The 24,940-nt window shown below is 46.9% G+C and overlaps 1 protein-coding gene across 3 annotated transcripts in view; it reads left to right on the top strand.

The window, feature by feature from the left end:
• The window catches only part of Sf3b3 (splicing factor 3b subunit 3), a 64,110-nt gene that overhangs the window by 3,739 nt on the left and 35,431 nt on the right, over positions 1-24,940 (top strand). For all 3 annotated transcript variants that reach the window (XM_077647002.1, XM_077647003.1, XM_077647004.1), the window contains exons 5-10: positions 1,076-1,217; positions 4,728-4,840; positions 13,366-13,428; positions 17,432-17,506; positions 17,587-17,690; positions 17,867-18,128. In XM_077647002.1, coding sequence (XP_077503128.1) covers positions 1,076-1,217; positions 4,728-4,840; positions 13,366-13,428; positions 17,432-17,506; positions 17,587-17,690; positions 17,867-18,128 — 759 coding nt within the window. The remainder of the gene's footprint in view (positions 1-1,075; positions 1,218-4,727; positions 4,841-13,365; positions 13,429-17,431; positions 17,507-17,586; positions 17,691-17,866; positions 18,129-24,940) is intronic.

The raw sequence follows: 24,940 nt of genomic DNA, 5'->3' as shown, positions 1-24,940 counted from the left end.
AGCTGCCGCTGTGCTCTGGTGCAAGCTCATCCCACAAGGAGTTGCGCAGTATGTCCGCTTTCAACGCGTAGCCGTTGTTCCGCGCTTCCATCATTTAGCAGAGCAGCTCTTATTCCAGTTCGGGAAACTTGCACAGCTTGCCTCAGAAAGCACACTTTTTGCAGCTTGTGTTCCTCAATGCATCCTTTTGGTTGCACCATCGTCGGACGCACTTCTCGGCCACGTCGAATTTCCTGGCTGCCACACGCTTGCTGTATTCAACAGCAAACTCCCAGCCGTGTAGTTATTAAGGTGCTTGCCCATCGTGCTAAAACTGCTAAAGCTACAACGCTCGGTGGCAGCACGCGAAAGCCACAACTACGGTGAACCACAACTCCCGTGCCTTAGATAACCACAAAATGCTGGAGCTGTTGATACTGATGCCAATGCCAATATGTATAGTGGGAGCTGGCAGGAGCTCGCGGTGGAGGAAAAAGTTGACGATAATTATGAGCCGTGGCCTCTAGCGCCATCCATGGGCGGCACCTGGAAGCTCCTGTGCGAATGCGTCGCCTCCGCGATCAAGCGCGCCGTTGCTCGCAACTGTAGCTGATCGCGGAGGTCACGGCATGTGCATTTTGAAGGCTATTCTTGCATGGGCCCTGTGGAAAGTTTGGGTGCGGCCCTTACAAGGATATTTTTTCTAATATTTTCCTTCTGGAAAACAGGGTGCGGCCCATACACGGGTGTGGCCCTTGGCAGCTGTGTCTGTTGCCTCATGTGCACACTTTCCTGCTTCTTGTTGAAAAAAAGAAAATGTGTAAATATATTAATAAACTAGGCTTGTCATGTGATCTTTTACTGAATTAGTATCCGTCCATGGTGCACACTGAGCTTCATTTGATGCAGGGCATGAAATGGTGCATGGTTGAGGGGGAGGGCGTAGTGACTCCAGGCCACCATGCCAGGGACCGCTGACCATAGTGACACCGTTACATGAAAGCAATGTCAAATTTTGCAAGTGCTTAGATCATGTTTTGCTCCAGTTGAGAAACACTTCCTGTTGTAATATGCCTTTAATTTTTTTTTTATGCAGGAGGCGGACACTGATCCTACTGGTGAAGCTGCTCATAACACTCATCAGACATTAACATTTTATGAGCTGGACTTGGGTTTGAACCACGTTGTTCGTAAATACAGCGAACCTTTAGAAGAGCATGGCAACTTCCTCATAGCAGGTGATTTTTATGAAATTTATGGCCTTTTATACATACTAGTCTAATTGTTAGTAAAAGTATTGTATAGAATTTCGACATGAATCTCACAGGGTTGTGAAAAAATTCGCATTGTCCAAAGCTAACAAAATCCATTTGCAGAAGCCATTGGAAACGCATTTGTGCAGATCTGTTTATGGCTGACGGGATTTATTTAGAGCCGCATGCCACCACAGACTGCTCGTGGTGTGTATCGTGCGAAATGGCAATCGCGATGTTTGGCAGCGTATGGGCCATGTGCCATCGTTCACTAGACGTCTGCGTATGTGGGCCGCAAGCCACCGCTCACTGCTCGCGGTGCATACCATGCAACTTGCCATCGTGCATGGGCAGCACTATAGTGCTGAAGTATGCAGTCGTGGCTCGCAGGTTGGTATCATCTGTAGTGGCGCAGGAGAGTGTTCAGAACATCCGAAATTCTGCCCATAGTGTGCACTCTGGCCAGAGAATTCTGCAAATTCGTATCAGTCTGGATATATCTTCAAGATTCTACTCTAGCAGTTATTTAACCAGTGCTTTGCACTTCTAAGTATTTGTAAGCTTTGATGGACAATTTTAAATGCTTATTTTAATAATTGCATGTGATTTCACATTTGTGAAAATACTTAGGTTTACAAAAAAAAAACTTCCGGAAAAATCACCTGCACAACCAAAGTGAACACAGGCATATGTCAGTTCAACAAATTTCAGGTACTGGGACTGGCAACCCCCTTGCATTTTGTTTTACCTCTTTCCACATTTTTGTCGTGTGGCTCATCGAGACTTTGAGAAGTAAGAATGACTTGTGGCGGTATGATATAGGGCGGATTGCTCTGATTCCATCCAGGCCTAAAGAGTAGTTCACACTTGAATTTGAATTTATTATGCTTTTGACAATACAGCTATGGAATAGAGGCAAAAGGCTGTAACGAAAACCTCCTGATTAGGCCCCTGCACCTTCATAACTCGGCAACACAAGCACAAAGCAGCTGTAGCATTAAGCTGGTACTAACATCTGGTACTCGACATAAAATTACAGTCGCCGACCGATTTTTCGGACTCGAAGGGACCCTAAAAATTGTTTGAATAATCGAACAGTCCGAAAAATCCGTGATGTACAAAAAAATGCTTTATTGAGATGAAATCCAGGAGCACGGACTGTCGGGCGAGTTTGTGCATTACAAACACGTACAAGCGCACAAAAAACACAGACACGAAGAAGGAGACATAGACACCACGAGCGCTTACTTCTAACTGAAAACTTTATTGACAGGAACGCACATTAAATCGACCTTGCTGCATGACGTCATCTGACCGCGCTACCGACCTCAATTGGCCACACACAGAAAATTAATTTCTTTGGCTGTCAGTGCTACAGATGGTGTGCTGACGCATGACACACCCGCTTTCCTAATCAGATCTGCTTCTATTATTTCTCTTACATCCTGGCATTTATGCTTGGCTACTATCCTGCACGCGCTGAAGAACGGTTTACATGGCTTTTTGTTCTTTTCAGCGCAGTCCTAGCAATGTACAGATAGATTTCCGTCCCTTTAATTGCCTACTTTCCTCCTGTGCTCATGCTTTTGTGGCATGTGCGTCTGGTGTGTTCTACGAGATTCCCCTTTCGTGTGGCTCTAGGTACATAGGTCAAACTGGCCGATGCCAAATGAGATGCTAAATGAGAGACTGCTATAAACAGTCCGTTATAAAACTCATATGGTTTACAAAATTCAACAATGTGTCACGACGAGTTCCAAAATATGCATGAATTACTGATGAAAGTACATAGATTACTGTTGCATAAATTCAATGACATCCCGTACTAAGCACAACCAAAGCACTAGCACTCAAGGAAACCGTCAGAAAGTCTTTCAGGGTGTGCAAAAAATAGGTTTTAGGTCTTTTCCTGAAAGCAGCCAGAGAGGAAGTGTGATCGATTATTTCAATTAGGGCAGGATAAGTATTCATACAATTAGGGATTTGCCAGTGAAGTAATTGCATTTCGTAGTTTGTTCTCATTGAGAGTTTCAAGAAGGAATGGCAGCTTAACTCGTAAGGTGGTTCTTTCTTAGGAAATGCAGAAAGGAACAATTCACGGTTTTTTTTCATCTCTGAATAGATAAAAAGTGTAACCTTTAACAAAAGCTCTAACCGTGTGCTTGGCGCATCATAGCCTCAGTTGCTTTTGCGCCATTAAAATCAATATAAATAACTAACTAACTCTGAATAGATTATTTCAGAAAGCCGTTGGTAGCAGAAAGCATCAGTGTTCAATATTCCATCTGTTTCGAAGAATTCGGAGACATGCTCATATGTAGATAAATTATGAATAAATCGTAAGGCTCTCTTTTGCATAACAAATAAGCTTTTTAAATTAGATCGGGATGTGACACCCCGGACTAGAATGCAGTAATGCAAGCAGGAATGTATTAAAGCAAAGTACAGCTGGCGTTTTAATTTCTGAGGAAGATACGCTCAAACTTAATTGAGTGAGCCTACCACTTGACCGATGCTTTCTTTTTTTTTTCACAGAATTCACGTGCTCTGTCCAGTGGAGGTTTTCATTTTATTTGACACCTAGAAATCTATGTTCAATAGTTCTAAAATATGAGAATTGAACTGCAATGTATGAGGCATATAGGATGGCTTGTTAATGGAAGAGAACAGAACATATTTAGTTTTCATTACATTTAAACTCAACTGGTTAGCGTCTAGCCATTGAGATAAGATTTAGAGCCGTGTGTTTCCAGAAGAATAAAGGGATGATAAATCTGGAGAATAAAAGAAAGCATTCGTGTCATCGGCGTACAGGATAATATCCTGGGTGCTTATTGTAGTTAAATTATAGCCTGAGGGCGCGAACACCGAGCGCCTCATAGCTTCGACCGTGATTCCTAAGGCTAGCACTTGCTTTATACTGCTCTTTATTTTTGTCTAAACACTCACAGAGGCTTGAAGAATGAATATGTGGTGGAGTAATACGGTTTTGCAGGTGCACTACTTCCACAGCCTCCGCAGCTTTGACTGCTACGTATGAAACAGAGTATAGTAATTAGCGTTGGGCAAGTGTGTAATTGTGAATCAGACATTTGTAGATGATAGTGGCGATTTTGGCATGCTGAATGCTTTTTTTTGTCTGTTTTTTAAGTGTTGCCACATTTATAGCCCATATATTACTCTGGACCTCAATTTAACCAGCATTTGTAAAATTTTAAATGCTTTTGAAACTTCGGCAGTGGTTCAGACGCTTGGTCCTTGGATGGTATGCTTAGGTAATCAAAAGTGCGCAAGGTCAGTGCACGTTAAAGAACCGCAGGTGGTCGAAATTTCCGGAGCCTTTCACTACGGTATCCCTCATAGCCTGAGTCGCTTTGGGACGTTAAAATCTCGTAAGCCGTAAACCTATCAAAAGTGCCCTACATAGTATTTGGTCACAAAATATTGGTTCATTTCTGCATAGGAACTGCTCATTGTTGTTTTTTGTGCATTCAGTTCCCGGTGGAAGTGATGGCCCCAGTGGAGTGTTAATTTGTTCTGAAAACTACATCACATACAAGAACTTTGGAGATCAGCCTGACATTCGTTGCCCTATTCCTAGGAGAAGGGTATGTTGCTTCTTTTGCACTTTTTTGTGAATGAAGGTTTGTTTCGTTCAAAAAATGCTCAGCTAAGCAAGCATGTTTATTGTTCAAAAGCTTTCACGGCATCTGCAGAAACACTGTTTAGTTAGCATGGGAAGCTTGAATTTTTCTTTTGAATGTGAAAAAGAAAGCAAAGAAAAAAGAATTCAAGCTTCTGATGCACAACTAAGCAGTGTTTCTGCAGATGCCGTGAAAGCTTTTGAATAAAATTTTTCTGCTTGTGCCGCCACGGTGGCTCAGTGGTTATGGTGCTCTGCTGCTGATCCGAAAGACGCGGGTTCGATCCAGGCCGCGGCGGTCGAATTTCGGTAGAGGCGAAATTCTTGAGGCCCGTGTGCTGTGCGATGTCAGTGCACATTAAAGAACCCCAGGTGGTCGAAATTCCCGGTGCCCTCTATGGTGTCCCTCATAGCCTGAGTTGCTTTGGGACGTTCAACCCTCATCAACCATAAACCCTTTGAATCTGATGCTACATGTGTACTTATGCAAAGTATGTATTGTATTTACACAATTGTAAGTCGATTCAAACGTTAGTCGACCCCCCCATATCTCAGGTCAGGAAAAAAAGAAGCTTGGAGGTCGCTTAAGCTTCGCCTTTAATAGTACAGTTAAACCTGGATGTAACGAACCTCTATGCAACAAATTCCTGGATTTAACGAAGTTTTTGAATTCCCCAACGCTGCCCCCATTGAAGCCCATGTATTTTCGACCTCGATGTAACGAACGCGTTGCAGCGGTTAACCTTGATGTAACAAACTCGCAAAGCTGATCAATCATTACTTTTTGCACTAAGGAAAATTCGGCCGAAGAAATGCACTAGACTAGTGAATGTTAATACTGTAAGGAGCCAGCAGCTATGCGAACACCTGGGATCGTCGCGACCGAGCAAAGTTAGCGATGATAATGATGATGATGATGGCGGCAGCTAGCGCCGCTCCGTGCCTAACGTAGCAGTTTTTTCAGGCTTTGCTTGTCTAGCGTGACACCAGGTGGCATTTGTAGCGGCAGTTGGTTTCTTTTGCAGCGTTTTTTTTTTTTGTATGGATTTGAGGCCAAGCATTCGTATTTTTTTATTTTCATTTGTTTCAACAGCTTAGACACTTTCTATGTAAGAATTCACTTAAAAACCAATGCTTAATGGCTGGTTCTTTCATTGCCAGGACGGGGGAAGGGAGGGGGGAGGGACGACGAGACCACGACGATAGGGGACGACGCGTTGCATTCGCTATTTTGCTTGTTGTCCCTCGTCTGCACGTGTGCGTGTGCCGGTTCCGGTTCGTCCGACTTGTTTTGGAGGTGCTAGGCCTGTGTAACTGCATCGTCGATTGATCGTGATGAGTTCTACTGCCAGAAAACGAAAAGTTCTGTCTTTTGAAGACAAACTCGCAGTTTTAAATGCAGTCTCCGCGGGGGAGAAACAGAAGGACATTGCTGCCCATTTCAGCATTCCAGCGAGCACCCTATCAGCGATTTTGAGTGCGGAACACAGCATCAGAAACGCAGTGGAGTCTGGAACAAGCTCGAAGAAAAAAGACAAGCTGTCTACATATGCTGATGTGGACAAGGCAGTGTTCACGTGGTTCTTGGACACACGAGCCAGAAATGCGCCCATAAGTGGCGCGATTTTACAACAGAAGGCTAAGGATTTTGTGTGTATCTTGGGCCAGGACGATTTCAAGGCAAGCAACGGGTGGCTGCAGGGATTCAAGAGCCGGCACGGTGTCGTCGGAAGAGTAATCAGCGGCGAATCTGCCTCCGCAGACAGCAATGCTGCCACTTCGTGGGTGGCTGACAAGCTGCCTGGAATTCTGAGTCGCTTCGAGGCGGCTGAAATCTGCAATGCCTAGGAGACAGCTCTGTTTTATCAAGTACTTCCGGGCCGCACGCTAGTGTTAAAAGGTGATGACTGCTGCGGCGGAAAGCAGAGCAAGCTCCGCGTAACGATTCTGCTGGCTGTGCGCCAACCTCAACGCCACAGACAAGCGAGTCCCACTAGTTGTTGGCAAAAATGCCCATCCAAGGTGTTTTAAGGGAACGAAGTGTATGCCCGTGAAGTATGTGGCGAATTCCAAAGCGTGGATGACTCGGCCAATATTTTCTGAGTGGTTAAAGGAATTTAACCAGGACGTCAAGCGGCAAGGCTGTCAAGTTTGCCTACTGCTGTATAATTGCTCGGCGCACCACGTCGAAGGCCTGCAGCTGTCGAACATCGAACTGCATTACTTCCCGGCCAAGTACACATCCCTAATACAACCCCTGGACAGAGAGGTCATTAACAGTTTTAAATGCTGTTACCGGCGCCGAGTAATCCTGAAGATACTTCTTGACATCCGTCTGGAACGGGAGAAGGTTGATATTTATCAAGCAGTCGAGATGCTTGCTGCCTCCTGCCATGAGGTCAGGGCAGAAGTTGTCGCGAATTCTTTTTTAAAGGCCAGAATAGCCAAAAACGCACAGGCTGGTGCCGCCGATTAGCAGGAGGAAGACCTTTCTACTCCGTCCGATGTGGCCGAAGCGTGGAACGAGCTACGTACTAACCGTGGTGTACCCGACGACGTTGAACTGCGTGACTTTGTTTGTTGACAATGCTGCCGTGGCTACAGAAGAAATGGCGGATGGAGCACTAGCTGAAAGCGTGCAAGATCCCGATGGCAGTGATGATGGTGCCTGTGAGGCAGATCCGTGTGACGTGCCTACTGTAAAGGAGGTGATGAACGCAATGGACGTTTTGCGCCCTTTCGTCGGCTCGCACACAGATGAAGGAGCTTTACATGAAGTTGAGTTTCCCCCTTCAGGTGGCGATGAGAGGAAACACCTTGTTGATGATGAAATCGGGGTTTCTTGATGACCCGGTGGTTCTAACTCGCAAACATTCACGTTACTCAAAGAAAGGAGAAGGTTAACTATTTATTTACAACATAAATAAAACAAGAAGGAACAAAGCAAGGAGAAAACTATTTACATGACTAAACCATTGATCAGACAAATTCAGCCCTCGTTCAAACCAGAGCGCTTTTAAACCCTCTGTCTCTGCCCTTAGCAGGGACAGCCACCAATAAGATTACAAGCGACTCGCCTCACCAATCAGTGGTTAGGGAAAGAAAAATAAGGTTTGTGCCAACTAATCACTGAGTGGGGAAAGAGTACTGATTAAACATTTGGGAAAGGAGAGGTTGCAATCAAATACACAAACAGCACAAACGCGACCATCCTCTCCCACGGCACAGACGTTACCACTTTCCTAACATCGTCATTTGTTTTCTCGTTTGCACACACGACAAACATATGCCGGTGAGACGATCACTCAAGTTGTTTACAGAACATCGAAAGAGAAGACAGTCCTTAGAAGAATAATGGGTTTCATGGTCACTCGGCTCCTACTCAGCTGTATCTCGCGCATTCCCGAAGCCTCGGCAACCCCTTGACAACGCACACACGTCGACAGCTGCACATGGTTAGGCTTCTTAAGACGGGTTATGCTCGTGACTGCATGGAGGAGATAAGGACGTCCACCACAAGCAGGGGAGGCCGGGACGACGGGTTCCTTTGCTGGCGACTTCCGAGCGGCCTTCCTTGCAAACACACGACCAACGAGTTTGCAGAAAGGTCAGCGAACTCCACACCTCCCAACCAAGAATGTCACGCGGACGCTTGCTGTCAGTGTGACATAAAATTCCAGCAGCACTGCCTACACACACACACAGCCTCCATTCGTTCCGTGCACACAAGGTTAGGACTCCAATCTGCACGTTCCAGAACTTGCCATGTCCGCTTTCTGTATGCCAACTGCCAAGCTAGTCCCTAGCCTCCACTTCCCACATTACATCTACTGGTTACTTATGCATGCAAACATTGAGCACTCGGAGAACTCACATGCTTTAATCTCTTCAGCCGCACCCAGCTGGCACGCGGTCTCACTGGTGCCGACCGGTCACAAAAAGGGACAACTCCCGCACCCCCCTTTGCAAGCGCCTCTGCGTTTCGGTAATAAACCTACAAAGGCCCAGCAGCGTGGTGATGGTCGAACGGTCTGGCCGTACAAAGACTGAAATGAAAGCGCCGTTGCCTGTCAACCTTTCCCCCCTTGGCATAGGCAATCTGGCGTGCCCGATGAGCGTTTTTGCTTTCTAATGCGTGGTGCGCGACCAGTTAGCCCTGACTGTCGCCTGCCAGGTACTCTCCATCTGGGGCGGTGCTCCAGCCTCTTCTGAAATCTTGTATGTCGTGATTTCCCTCGCCCCTCTTTTTCCGTGCACACTGTTCCCACTGAATAACGTGCTACACCACTTCCCGCCTGCCGCTGCCTATCCACAACGTGAACGCCTCTTGCGGCCTTGAAGCACGCCTTCACTTTGCCCTTCCTGTTGCTACCGTCTGAGTCACCCGCAGGCGTAGTCTGAGAGGACTCGGCTTTCTTGCGTTTAGGGTACACTCGGCGGCGGCGACTCTTTCTAGGTGTCCGATGGTTTTCTGCGTGCACTTCCTTTGTTCCAGAGTCATGCGTGGAAACCGTCGCTGAATCCTCAAGCAGCTCTTTCTTGTCGCCCGGTGTGCTCAACGTGTCTGCCAATACCACTGTCCTAGTTAGCGCAACCCTGCGTTCTTTGTATCGACAGCTCGACTGACACGAGCGGCGCGTCCTCAGCTGCCAGTGATGGCCTACAGGCCACCTCGGCGACAACTTCATCAGAGCCTGCTGTAACCTTTAAAGTTTGTCGTGCGCTTTCGCAGTTCTGGGGAACTAATCTGCCAGGGATAGCGACGTCAGACTCAGAATTAACATCTCTTAATTCTGGCCTCGCTCTCTGTGTTTCCAGCACCTGTACTTTTTCTGTCTCGCTGGCCTGTTCACATGCTATACGCTCCGAACGAAGACGATCCGTTTCGCGCTTCAGTTCCAGAGATTCCCTCTCTACTTCTGCGATCTGCAACCGCAGTTGCAGTATCGCTAACTGCGTCGATGTCGCCTCTGGTGCAGCGCTCTTCTGAGCTCCGCCTGTATGCCCCGCGGGCGCCAGTGGGTCCTTCTTTTCTGGCATAGGAACCAGCACCATTTTCAATTCATTTGCATAATCGGCCAGCCGCTGTCCATGTGTCACATCCGCTAGTAGCGGAAGCTGCATTTGCATCAATTTTATTTCTTTAAGCTCAATTTGGAGTTTCAGCTTTTCAGTTTCAAACATTTGAGCCTTGCGCTCCTTTTCTTTCCACAAAGCTTGCGTCATATTTCCTAGTGCCTGCTGTGTTGACGCGAGTTGCTCGATAGGCTATAGACCATTCCCCTTTGCTTCATCCATCCCTGCATCAGTTGTTTCAATGTTACCGTATAGCATACGACTATTACACAGGCATGGCAATTTCGGTGAGGAGGGGGAGAGCAGTTCGCTTCTTATCGACAGCCGCCATTGGCCGCTGCGCGAGGAGGGGTCCTGCACGTTAACAGAGCAGCTGCTCCAGGCCATCACCAAGAGGGATGCGATGGAGCCCTGCAACAAAAATGCAACCACGTTTTAGCACCGCTGATATCCCGTTTCTCGCCTTTATTTATGGTGCCATGCTTTGGTTTCAGTTAACTTACAACCGTGTAAATACTTTAGGAAACTCAAGAACCATGTGTTAAATTTTGTTCGGCTTATTCACCATGGTACAGAAGGAGGCTTTGAAACACAAAAGGCTGCACGTAAAGGCTCCAGGTCCATGCATAGCCTGTGGATGTGTAGTGGCTTGCAATGGCTACCAGGATCATATTCATTGGCACTCCAGGTACATTTCTTGGTAGCTGCCAAAACAAGCCAATTCACAGCAGTGTTAGGTGCACAGGGAAAGAAGAGATGAAGGGTTAAATGTGCGGAGCGGCGAATGCTATGACAGGGACTCTGACCTGCCATGACAGTGATAGGGCAATGTGTAGGGCATGGTGAGCACCAAGAACAAAGCTGGAAATAAGCAGCCTGTACTGACAGAAGATATTCGCAGGCAGTAATGGCAAGCTGCACACAGCTATGCACTTAAGGCTGTTATGTAATCGACTGCTATGTTTACTCACATTCAGCTGCTCGTATTGCTCTGGAAGCGAGCCTCTGCATTTTCGTGTTTTGCCGGTTGGGGCCAGGTTGGTTATGTGCGCAGTTCGAATTGGCCATTGCATTTTCTTGGAGATTTGAATTGTTGGGCATTTTCTCTGATTAAAATATATGGGATTTTAATGGCACTGAAGCATTGTCTCAGATAAATGGGGGGTTCAAATTAAGGTGCATTCGTCTCGGGAATGTGTGAAGGCACGTGATGGCGTGCTGTGCCGTATGAAAATTCAGCAGCCCGAGCCCGTGAGCAAGTGCACCCCGTGCCTACATGGTCTTTTGTCCACCGGAGGCAGCACGCTATATCAGCCACTCTCTCTCCTGAGGCAAGCATGAAGGCACACGCGAGCCCCCCCCCCCCTTTTTTTTCATTCTGAATCTGTACTGCATGGAATTTGGCTGGTTGATGATTGCTGCCAAAGTTAGATGAATCAAGAAGCGTGGAAAATGGCTCGTGTTCGTTTTTTGTTCTCAGTCTGTGGAAAACCAGCAAAATGTTCTTGCATTGTCTGTTATAATACAATGAATGCCCATTAACTCAAAATTGCAAAATAGCAAAAGAATCTGAGATAAAAGGGGTTTTGAGTTGCGGGAACAAAATTTTCATTGTACTGATTGTACATTGCAGTGCTTTCACTCGTGTGCTAAACAAGATTTGCTGTCCATCCTCATAAAATATCCAGAATTGCATCAGAGTGATACGAAATGACTGCCTTGAGAAATGATGACTCCAAAACTTTCGTTATAGAGATTTAAATGTCTGAAGGAAGCCTTTGTGCATTGAAAATTTAAGCAGCGGTGGTCTACTGAGTGTAAATTGGTCTCAATCCCAGCACGTGAAAAATCGTATGTCGTTGCCTGCTGCTTTTACTTTTATTTCCTGAAAGCTCAGAATGCTTCTCTAGAATTTGCAATTCTTGCAAACATCACTTGCAGTCGTTCTGCTTGTGCAGAAGGTCCTGCGATGGCTCTGCATCTGCTGTAGCAGTTGTTGTTAGAAGGGAGCTCAGACACGGCTATCCGTTGGAGAGGAGGGAGTGGAGGTGCCTGAGGCGCCCGCTCTGCATGCTTTCTCACTCAGTCTGCATTTCTATGGAGGCTAAACACAAAAGTCGCCCGTATGCTGTGCAGTGCTGGCAGCAACAGACAGACAGACCGAAAAGGAATGTAGAATCCTGGGAGACCTTATTGCTCAACCACGAATCAGAAGAGAAACGCAAAGTCATCGGTCTCGGCGCACGTCAAAGGTCCCCAGGTGGTTGAGATTTATCTGGAGCCCTGGACTACGATGCCTCTTTCCTTCTTCCTTCTTTCACTTCCTCTCTCCCTTCTCTCGTGGAACGGTTTATGTATCCACTGAGAAGTGAGACAGTTACTGCACATTTCCTTTCCCCAAAACCATTTTTTTTTTTCTGCTTGGTCATCGCTACCCTAAGATATGAACTTCATCCTTGCTAAAAACTGGCAGTAACCAGCAGTGGAAGTCTCGTGCGTTGTCTTCATCTATCGGCTCTGCACTGATGTAAAGTTCAAAGCTGCACGGACTTGCTCGTAATGTGACATGAAAGCCACGCTAACTGCTGTCTGAGGGCCCTTTTTTCAAGTTTTTTCAGGCCAGTTTTCGAGAGACAGAAAGTTTTGAAATGTCCAAAGAAATGAAAAAGAAAGCTGTGAGGTCTGTAGACCTGGTGTCGGTAGTTACAGTAATTGATTTTCTGTGTGCCGCTGAAGTTCGGGAGAGAAATGGCTGTTGGCATTTCCTGCTCATGGGGCCTGGGCATAATGATTGTGCAGGGTCATATGACACAATGAATTTGAAATATTGGTCCGCTCATTGGTTTCACTGTAAATGTGATGGTGAAATTTTGGCCATGAATTCATTGCTTAGTGACACTATCGTGCAGAATTTGAAAACTTCTAAAATGAAGTAAAGAATAGGACATTAGCCATTTCAAAGGAAATAAACCTGACAACACATGATGCAAACCGTGAATCATGCAAGTAAGCTTGGCTAACAGTGCTGGAGATGCAAGAAAGTTATGAAAGAAGATTGCTGCCATGTTTTGTTTTGTTTTTTATGCTACAGTGGCGTGCTTTATAATGACTCGAGGGAGGTCTCAGACAAATTTATTTGATTTCTTAACAAGTCTAAATTGCCTGTTTAATAAAAAAGGTGTGCTGTTGGTTACTGATCTCTGAATTTCAACTTATGCCAGCACAAACTGACCATGCTTTTCCTGCCCATGGCACTGAACTCTACTGAGATGTCTCCTGCCACTGCAGCCTGATATATGTACCAGAATGCAACATAAATTGATAGCTTTTGTCTCTTGTGAAGGAACCTTGAGTTGTTCATTCAGATAATTGTGGTTATTGTGATGCTCACGTAGTGGTTGATTTGTTCTGCAGAATGACTTGGATGATCCAGAACGGGGCATGATATTTGTTTGCAGCGCAAACCACAAAACAAAGGTATGTATCTGTTGCTTTTGATGAACTGTGCATCTCGGTGCTGTGCTGTGTATGTGGTGGAATTGCATGAAGTATAGGATCATAACGTCATTGTGAAGGTTTGAGGGACGTTGTGAGAACATGAAAAAGATAAGTCTAAAAGTATTGGCCTGTTGGCCTGCTATTAACTGGTACCATTGTGGCGTGAAAAATTGGTTGTGGCTTAAAATGAGCCACATTAAACAGTAAGGATCTTGTTTTTGTTTCAGTGGTTGACAGTCAAATACAGGAGAGTTACTGCTGTGTAATACAAAATTCAGCAGCTGCTTGCGGTGGTGATTATAGTGTCATTCATTCATTATGATATGTAACCTTCTCTGGCAAAGTGCACGTGATGTCATCATGTTTGGACCACTCATAGTGGTGCATTGCTATGATGCGTTGCAGTGATGTCATACGTGGTGCCATTGCATGCTGACCAATCAGTGTGGCGAAGTGCTATGCCACAGGACCGAGAAATGTCTCCTTAACAGCTTTTGCTATTAAAAAATGGTCTAAAAAATGTAAGGGAGGGTAGAGAGCTACTTAGTGACTGTAGTAAGGTCTTCTGCACCCATGGTGGTGTGGCACTGTTCTCTTAAGGATGCAAGGAATTGCATAGCAACCATTAAAAACTTCTTGGGCATTTTACTATTCCATTCGTTTACAAGAAAGTTTTAAGCTCTAGGTCACACTTGTTTTGGATAGGTGCTTCGAATATTGTAGAGAAAATGATACAGAACATAGTTAGCGCTTATGAATGACCGTACATGTTGTTTATTATGAATACTAATGCACTTAAGTATGCAGTTAAACCTGGATATAATGAATTCGAAAAAAGTCCGCTGTGTTTTGTTACATGCGGGCTTTTTTTTTTTACATCAGTTATTGCGTGAAAATTCGGAAGGACTATGTAGAATGGAAGCAGATATTCACAATGAACCCCATTATTTGAAGTCGTAAACATGGAGAGGCATTTCGTGATCTTGTTGCTAATGAAAGTGCGGCACAGTCACCACCATCTCCGCCGGAGATCACATAACAAAAGTATCACACCGCTGCGCTCAGGGTGGGGAAAGTGGAGGAGGCAGAAGCAGCCGCCTCTTTCCATGGGCTAGTCTAGAAAAAAAAATGCTCTCGCGGTCTGCCCGTCCACATTTGCCCTCGCAAACTGAGTGCCTTGGCAGCTGCGAATCTCTCGCTTTTGATGCCAAATGCTCAAATGTGAGCGTCTTCACCTTGTGTTGCCGGCACTATTAGCCGTCCCCGCTTCCGCCGTGCGTCTGCTGTTAGCACCCGAATCGCATGAGCAACCGTGCAGCGGCGATGGACGTGCACTGCTCATCCCGTACCGTCTTTGCCACCTCCTGTTGTTTTGTGATGCTTTTGGGCATGAGCTGTTGTAGTGTGACTTGATGCAATGCTACTAAAGCGAAAACTACAGAGACTGCTGTGTTTGCTGCGGAAAGATGCCGATAGGGCTGGATCATGGCACGTTTTGTCACCTGTGTTCGCTCATTGCAACTGTAGTTGTACCTGTCATGGTGGTTCATGTTTTATCGCCATGAAACTTTTGCATGATTCAGCCGAATTTTAAGTCGTGCAGCACTAGTTAATGGGATAGGTTGGCGTGGCAAGTTCGTTATGCACCTTCGTTGCATGGAGTTTCGCAAATACACACCCCTCAATGAGAGTGGCATTGGGGAATTGAGAAACAGTGAATATTGAAGAGTTTACTATGTGGAGGTTCGTTACGTCCAGGTTTAACTATAATAATGCTCTTTCTAGAAATGTACAGTTTTACAGTTATGCTTAATATAACAAACCTCAGTTCAGCGAAATTAGCAAATTAACACATTTATTATATTTTTTCATTTCCCAGTTGCTGTCCCATTGAAAGCCATGCATTTTTTTCTCGATTTAACGAAGTTATTTTCTACTGAACTTTAAATGTAATGAAGTCAGAAGTCCTCTTGCATCGCATGCACATACCAGGAGCCTCCATGATATGAAGAGGAAAATGAAAGCTTTAGCCTTTCTTTTTATGCTTCTTTTATGTACAAATGTTGTTGATGGAACAGAGCGTACCATTGCACCATCTGTCATGTACAGACTTTGTCAAAAATACCCATCCCAAGGGGTTGCTACTAAGTTGTGTAACGGGGCTCCGTGGTGCATTTGGCAGTCCTAATCTTAAGAGAGTTGAAAGTGCAAGCCCCTCTCACCTTTGAGGGATTAGGATCACTGACGACGCAAAACGAAGCACCCTACAGGGCTTACAAGCAAACGCCTTGAGCTGTGTATGTACATTATTGTAAGTCGCCCCCCCCCCTTTCATATCTCATGTCAGGAGTGGGGGGGGGGGTGCCCATGGGCACATTCCACAACGAAAATGTATTAGTCACTGGACTACTCGTCCAATCTTGCACCATCGTTCTCACTAGTGCAGCTATCATCATCGCTACTGTGGTCCCATAGCATGTCGTCTTAACATCGTCGTCCCGCGAAACCCACACCTTGCAAACTACCGCACCACAACATCACGTGGAACAGCTGAAAATTTTGCCTCGCTGCAGCTGCCACACCTGCATCCACCTGCATCACCCATTCCCAAACGTCAACTTGTGGCACACAGTTCTTGTCTTCGGTGCCAAGAATGGCAGCCATCTTTAATGTAGCTGTGAACGTGCGCCAACCGCTTACTGGACCCGGAGCACTAATGTCGATTGACGAAACACGACAGTAAAAACTGCTAAAACATGACAGGCAGTCAAGTCAAATGCATCAAACAGAGCCAAAGAGAAACTATACGTGAGCAATGTGGGCTCTTCTGTCAGCTGCCATTCAAAATGGCAGTGCGGCCGCAGTTGGAGCAGCGGCCCTTCCATCAACTATTGACATCCCATGAGCACCAAATGCGCAGTTAAAAGTGAAAAAGAAAATAAAATTATTTTGAAGGAGTTCGAAAAAAGCCGAACACTGCTGGATAGAGCCGTGGAGGAACAATAATATTACAACCATGCCAAAGCGTCCCTGATATCTTGTGTCTCGCCTTTATTGATGGTGCCGTGTTTTGGTTTCGATTGTAAGTCGACGCTCCCACTTCGGATTTTCATATTTTAAAAAATAGGTCGACTTACAATCGTGTAAATACGATACCTTTGACAAAGGCTATACATTTGAAACCTACAGTGGACGCGCTCTACTACATTCCATTTGTGTAGTGCGACAAAGCAAAAAGTCCACAGTACTCATTTGGATCTTTTTCGATATGTTGCGAGGTACAGTAGCAAGCCGATTTTTCGGACTCCAATAATTCGGACTTTGCGCAATATTTCGGACTTCGCTGAGGAACCGCCGCGCACCTCATGGGAACGTGTACATTTTCACAACCGATATTTCGGGTTTCGGGGGCTCTAAAAGTTCGATTTTTCAGACTAGAACAGCCACCAAAATACTGTGGAGATTGTTTTTCAACCCAAAATTCGTTACTTCGATCTAATATAGATGCGCGGGCATCGCTGTCACAACCAACTCGTTCTCCGTCGCCGTGAAAAGTGCCATCTTGGATTTAAACGGAATCGACGGGCGGTGGGTGCTGACGGAGTGAATCGGATGGACTGGCTTGGATAGGCTTGGCTATTTCTTCTCCATCATTGCCATTCGAGATAATGGGATGCTTTCCGTTGCTATCGAGATGGCGTACAAAGAGCACACGGTCGCATTGAAAATGTTACAACGGGGCAGCTGCAGCGTCCGCCGCGGATTGGACAACGCCACTCACAGTGCAAAGCAGCAAACACGGTGGGGGGGGGGGGGGGGGGGGTGCGAAATTTTACTTTTTTTATGATATGATTCTGGTTGATACAAAAAATTTTTGCAACCCTGTGAGAGTCTTGTTGTGATTTTACTTTTTTCTTTCCTTATTTTGAGTTACGAAATTTAAGGAAAACTGTCGGTTCATTGCACATATTTTTTTTTCCAGGCCATGTTCTTCTTCTTGGCTCAAACTGAACAAGGAGACATCTTCAAGATTACATTGGAGACAGATGAGGATATGGTATGTAGCCATTATTTATATACCTATTCATTTATTTGGCTGTGCAGGGATTGCCTTCATTGGGTATGCTTGCCATTTAGGTTACAGAAATTAAGCTGAAGTACTTCGACACCATTCCTGTGGCAACCAGCATGTGCGTGCTAAAAACCGGATTCTTGTTTGTCGCTGCAGAATTCGGAAACCAGTAAGTACTGCCTTTATTATCTGCTGAGCAGCTCATTTGCTCTGTGAGCACTTGTCAAATATCAGCTGAGGTGCTGGTTTATGAGCAGGTCATATTGTGAGTGGCTTATTACTGCTGCTTTAGTGCACCCTAAGGGTCTGTAAGGGGTGACTTATTGTACGAACTGTTACATGCAGCTGCCTGTACCAAATTGCAAGACTGGGTGAGGAAGATGAAGAGCCAGAATTTAGCAGTGCCATCCCACTTGAGGAAGGAGACACATTCTTTTTTGCTCCCCGTGCCTTGCGCAACCTGCTGCCTGTTGAGGAACTGGACTCACTGTCGCCTGCCATGGGCTGCACCATTGCTGACCTGGCCAATGAGGACACACCCCAGTTGTATGTGGCTTGTGGTCGAGGTCCACGTTCCTGCCTACGTGTCCTTCGCCATGGTCTAGAAGTGAGTTGTGGCCAATGATGTAAAAACTGCAAATGCATTGTATGTGTTCCACTCATACATTGCCATTGTCACAGCTTACCGATGTTGTGCAGGTTACTGGGAGTGGAGACCTAGTGGCCCCTTTGCCCTGTGGTGGGCAAAAATATACGTTTGGATGAGGGCATTTTGTTTCCTTATTAGTGCAGTAGCACTACTAGGCACATTTTTCGATTTCGGGCATATGTATATATCTCCCTGAAGCCCGCTTTCTGGTAGGTGATCCACCTACCTGCCAGGTGTGTACACCTGGCAGGCCTTTTCCTGGGTGAATGGTACACTTGGGTGAAGGCCTTCAAGGTAACGGCCTTTAGGTCCAATGCCTTTAGCACGTAATGCCCACTGTAACTAGTGCACTGATAGCATTCTGCTTACGGCAAGCTCTTGTTATTGGAGCCTGCTGTAACTGCAGGCTTACTATGTTTGTAGACCAGCCCACATCTCGCTTGGCTTACTCGTGTGAAAGCTCCTGCTTTGCAGATGCGTGGTTATTTCCTTGGTGAGGCACACATGCAATCACACGCACATAATTACAGCCGAACCCACTTATAATTAGTATGAACAAAGACGACACGACCGTCGCAATTTAGTATATTAGGACTATGACAGGGAATCTCAGATAGAGTAAATAATAATAACAACAACAAATTGGTTTTGGGGGAAAGGAAATGGCGCAGTATCTGTCTATCTGTCTTATATATCGTTGGACACCTGAACTGCACCGTAAGGGAAGGGATAAAGGAGGGAGTGAAAGGAAGAAAGAGGTGCCGTAGTGGAGGGCTCCGGAGTAATTTCGACCACCTGGGTATCTTTAACGTGCACTGACATCCCATAGCACACGGACGCCTTAGCGTTTTGCCTCTAAAAACGCAGCCGCTGCGGTCAGGTTCGAACCCGGGAACTCCGGATCAGTAGCCAAGCGCCCTATCCACTGAGCCACCGCGGCGGGAAGAGTGAATGTCCGCAGTCACAAAAATCAGTTAAAATTAATATGCAGACACCAGCAACTCTCGTGTTGGGCCACGCTGCACAGTCTTCCATTGAGGCCCTACATGAACATAGATTCTGCTTTCGCTTTTCATGTGAAAACCTTGAAAAGAGCGCGAGTTACGTGAAGAAAAGGAGGAAAAGAAAGTTTGCTGCTGGTGCACAGCATCACTGCTGCTTCTGTGCGCTCAACTGCACCCATTCTGGTTAACGACCTCGTGGCAGGAGAGGACCTACACTCATGGATTGTAAGCAGTACCTCGTCTTCCCCTTCAAATGGGCGGCCCCATGAATATTTTTATGCCAGGTCATCGTGATGCGCAGAAAGATACCAAAAGGCATCAAAACTTGGCCAGGCACATAGCTGCTGGCGGATACCATGTAGACAGCATACCATGAGAGCTTGCCTTGTGGTTGTAATTATAATACGGCCAGTCCACTTACTGCGAACATCCAGATATAACGAATGGTCGATGCATGACGGTTGTGTTCATTATAGATGAAAATCTCATGGGGTTACGACAGATATTCGCATCATCCAAAACGAACAAAATTCATCTGCAGAATTTACTTTTCTGCTGACGGGGTTCACATACAGCCGCCGCTCACTGCTCCTGGTGCGTACCGCACGTCTGGCGATTACGGTGTCGGCGATCTACGGCCCACATGCTCTCGCTCACTGCCAACGTCAGCTGCTCGCGGTGCGCACCATGCGTCTGGCGATCACAGTGTCGGCGATGTATGGGCCACACACCGCTACTCGCTACTCGCGGAGCGCACCACACGACTGGTGATCCCGGCTTCAGCGATGTACGCTCAGCAAGTACTTGATGCTCAAGGGTGCGGTCGTGGTTCACACGTTCGTATCGGGTTGTTCATAGCGTCTAAATTTCTGCCCATTGCACACATTGCACTCTCTCCAAGGCATTTTAGGAATTCTTATCATCCAGAAATTCATATCAGCTGGGATTGTATCATCGAAATTCTACTGTAAGTGGGCTAGACTATATGCTTATGTGCGTGTGCATTTACATATACAATCAAAAAGTTAGTAGCATCAACCTCAGTGGTTCGAATATTTCTTACAACCTTGGAAATTCCTAATCAGCGAGATTTTAGCTTAATTGGTTTGTAAATAATAGATTAGTGCAAGCACTCGGGTCATTCTTCCGTAAGCCTACAGGTGTGATTGTTCACTTACCACAACCATCTTTCAAAAAAACAAATTTTTTAAGGTAAGCACAAACGCTTATACATTTGCCCTCTTGAACCAAGGTGAATACCTTTATGATTTCTCTTTTTGTGTGTTGCTTTTTGAGCAGTGAACAAACATGCTAGCATTGGCAGATCAGCTACTGAGGCGATGCTGATGTTTCAGTACATGTGCAATAATGAACATGCCATGAACGATTAGTAGTTGTTTTGTAGTGGCACTGCAATTTGGTTAAGATTCTGTTGCTGACAAATGTTTTGAGGGGCCGCATTTCGTTTTGTTTTCTTTCTTTTGGTCGGTCCTCTTCTATCAGGGTCATCCACCATGACCTATGCCACTAGGAATCTGACCAATAACAGAGGTTCAAAAGAGAAGAAAACGAATTGTTACAGAATGTGGCCCCGGGGTGCATTTTGCATTGAGAGTTCACATCCATGCTTGAAAATGGTTTATGTATCTACTTATGCTATCCTGTTGGCAGCAGACAAATTACCTCGCTCTTTGTGACAATCACTTCGCTTCTCGTAGAGTTCAACGTATTGGCATACCGCTTAATACCGTATTTACTCGCGTAATCCTCGCACTTTTTTTCCCTGAAAATCAACGCGAAGTTTGGGGGTGCGATAATTATGCGGGGAAAATTTTCAAGCAAATGTTTCGGAGTGTTAAATGCAAAGATGAATGGGTGCAAGATCAGGATTGTCAGGTCCGCAATTGTAAATATAACGAAAACATTACTTTCAAGCGTAACTTACCTTCGTTATGAAAGTACAGGGTGAACATAAGCTCAAGCTGCTAAAGCACTTTATTTGCCGCGCGCAACCTCCCCGTCACTACTCGCGTTGCGCACGTCCTGCAGGCAATTCTACTCTTCATCAGAGTCCGTGTCGACGCTGGAATCGATGGTTTCTTCAGCTTCCGATGCTTCTTCGTCGTCCCACACCAGGTGGTCCTCGGTCACATCCAGGGCGTTCGAAATTCCTGTTTTCTTGAAGCTTCTGGCCACCATGTTTACATCAATCATCCCCCATGCCTCTGATACCCAGCTGCACAGCAGCTGCACGGACGGTCTTTTGATCTTGCTGGGTCTTTTGATCTTGCTGCCCGGCGTCTGAGCATGTTCACCTTCGGCCATCCATTCTGTGTACAGCCGCCGGTCGTTATCTTTAAATGGCTTGTTCAAAGATACGTCAAGAGGCTGTAGCATTGATGTGAGGCCGCCGGGTATAACAGCCAGGTCCGTGCGCAGTTCCTTGAACTTCGCCCGAACCGACTCTTGAAGATGGCCCCGAAAGCTATCAAGCACGAGGAGCGACGGAAAAAGAAGCGCTCCCGGTCGCCGCCCCCACACAGTCTTCACCCAGTCCACCATAAAGTCCGCGGTCATCTACCCCTTTTCTTGGACGCGCACGTGTATACCAGGGGGGAGCTTTCCTTTCGGGAGGGTCTTCCGCTTGAAAATGACGTACAGTGGGAGCTTCCGCCCGTCCGCCGTCACGCCTAGCATGACCGTGCACCTCTGTTTTTCGGCACCTGTAGTCCTGACGTGCACAGTCCGAGCGCCTGTCTGTTCGACTGTCCTGCTGCTGGGCATATCGAAATTCAGCGGAGTTTGGTCCGCGTTCTTTATCTGGGAGAGCAAGAAGTTTTTCTTCTGCCGGATCCTGATAACGAATCGATGGAAGTTCACTATTTTCTCTTCATAGGCTGCGGGCAGGCGCTGGCAAAGCGTCGTTCGCCTCCTGAGCGAGAGTCCATTGCGCCGCATAAATCGTGTGGCCCACCCGTAACTAGCGCGGAAGTCTTGCACCGGGATGCCCTCCTTTCTTGCGATTACGAGCACCTGGTTCCGTATCAAATCAATCGACTCAGCACACCCATCCACTCATCGAGCCTTGATATATTCCAGTAAAGAGGATTCGACGGCAGGAAATTTCCCAGTCTTCGGTCCACGGAAGGCCCGGCGCGTCTTACCAGTCGTCTTGAGTTCGTCGTGCTGCCGTCTCCAATACCGGAAGCAAAACTCGTTGACGCCGAAGTGTCTGCTGGCGGCGCGGTTGCCATGTTCCAACGCATACTCAATAGCTTTTAGCTTAAAAGCAGCTGTGTAGCTTGCGTAGCGTCCCATGGCAAAGCGGCACAAAGAGCACGGTGCAACACGCAAACAAGGCAAACGAGGCCTACGAGACACCAGAGAAGTGGAGACACCTTCGTAAAATGGCGTAGCGGTGGTGAGTGGATGAGCGGTAGCGGCGGAGGCAGCGGATGATAGCACAGTACCGCCGCCTAGTAGCACGCGCGCCCAACCATGGCAGTTAGTTGTGGCCGCAGTCAATAGATAGCGATCGCTACGACAAGCAGACGGCTCGCGGCAGTAATTTTGGGGGTGCGATGATTATGCGGGGGAAAAAAAATTTTCCAATTTTTGATAGCCAATGTGGGGGGGGTGCGAGCATTATGCGAGTAAATACGGTATGCGGCAGCGCGTAACCGGAGACTGCGTATAGTGCGGCTTCTGGAAATCCTGGCGGCCCGCGTACCGGCGCGGGCCCGTCGGTACCGGCAGGCACGGCAGGGCGGGGGAGCATTGTCAACGTGGTTCAAGGCAAGGCTGAAGGCAGGAGCGGATAGAAAAAAAAAAAAAGTCGCAAAGCAGGCGTTTTTTCTCTCACTCTTCAATGCGCCTCCATTGGGCACGCTGATTGGACAAAACTTGAAAACACATGGTGGCACGGCCAGACGGGCATGCTGGAGCGGCAGCTGCGGCGGCGGCGAGCACGTGTCATGGCGCTGCAAGCGCTGCTTGTACCACGCACACGTGCGGCAGCATCTTGTCGCGCCTGAGCCCATGAGCAAGATGTGTGTTGTCGCATGTAGCGGAAAGTTGACAACATAGGCAAGTCAGCTGACAACGTGAGCAAGTCTACCAGCCTGGGCTGTCTGCGGTTCCGATGGCGACTGCTGCTCCGAAAGCCAGGAAACGGCAAGCTCTCGAAACCAAGCAGAGCTTTGGGAAGGACATCGAGAGTGGTTTGAAAAAGACTACAGTGGCAAAAAAGTATGGTGTCGCCGACGCTACTGCGTCCGCCATTTGGAAAAACAGCAACAAGTTGCGACAACAGCTGTAGGAAGACTCCGCGGCACTTTCAAGGAAGCGGATTCATGCATCAAAGTACGAAGATGTCGCCGCTTTGTTTGAATGGCTTCGCAAGGTCCGGGCCCAGAGCATTCCTCTTAGTGGCTCGATATTGCGAGCCAAGGCCAGGTGCCTTGCAAACATTTTGGGGCATGATGGTTTGAACCCACTGAACAGTTGGATTCAGTGTGTCAAGGACCGGCATGAGATAAGCTTGTCGTCGTCGTTGCTGACCCCGATGGCATTGTGTGTGAAGTAGCCGCCGCAGATGAAGACATCGTGGCAGCGGTGCACGGTCGCGATGAGCCTCTATCCGAGGATGAGCTCGACGAATTGAGTGAAAGTATAGCAGAAGTATCGTGCAAAGGCGCGCTCGACTGTTGCAACAAACTGCGCTCAGAGAAACCTCAGCGAGCATGCACTCAAGTGCCTCACTGTTTTTGAGGATGAAGGCATTAGCAAGGCAGTTCGGTCGCAGTGCCAGACTAAAATAACGTCGTTCTTTCATTCACTACAACGCTTTGACACAAGATCAAATAAACTTCTTTATTGCCTGTGATTGCAGTGTTGTGTGTCTGATGCGTTGTCAGGTGCACTTTGAAAGGTAGGCTGGCCATTCTGAAAATGCGAATGCATGGAAGAGCTGCGTTTTGGTTACAGTGCAGTACCGCTTATAACGAACATGATCGTCATGCGGCATCCGTTCGTTATATCCCGAAGTTCGTAGTAAGTGGACCACAGCTTTAAAGACAGTTGCTTGTCAAAACACAAAATTTTTTCTTTGCGAAAAAGTCCGTGATGGACGTCTGTTTTTGCAGCACAGATCTGATGAGGGAGGTTTCCAGTTTATTTAAAGCAGAAGCATGCTCTTCGCTGAGGCCCTTGGAATAGACAAGTTGTCCGAGACTCTCTATGTAGCCCATTGCTACAGGCACGCTTACGTGTGCTGGCTCCAAAGTTTCATCCGATGCCCTTGTCCATGCATAGTGCTGCGGTGTCGGCATCGTCATTGACTGAAATAAAATCATTCCAACCAATGTAATGACCCCCCATGTCGGAGTCGACGACGCGCTGTCACAAATTGCCGCCGAGCTTGTCATCTTCCGAAGCGTCAGGCTCGGCATCAGACACTCAGTGAAGCCGGCCTTACAGAAGCAGTTCCGAGCGCCATTGGCCATCACCTTCGCCCAGGCCGCTTTCATCATCTCTACCGCTGAATACGATGGAAATGGCACGGTGTTCCCGTCCGCCATCCCGAATTACAACCAGGTCCCGAGATTTGAACGAAGCCAACCAAACGTCCGCATCGCAAGAAGAGTGACAAAAGTGCGCAACGGGGTAGACGTGCAACGTGCACAGGCGGCAATCAAGCTAAAGATATACAGACGCACAGCGCCAGCAGAGAGACCAATGATGGGCGTCCGTGAGCGTCAGTGCAGC

This window comes from Amblyomma americanum, chromosome 1 (genome assembly GCF_052857255.1).
Source record: "Amblyomma americanum isolate KBUSLIRL-KWMA chromosome 1, ASM5285725v1, whole genome shotgun sequence".
NCBI classification, from domain to species: Eukaryota; Metazoa; Arthropoda; class Arachnida; order Ixodida; family Ixodidae; genus Amblyomma; species Amblyomma americanum.
The sequence above is the reverse complement of the archived record's forward strand: the minus strand, read 5'-3'. Positions and strand labels throughout refer to the sequence as shown.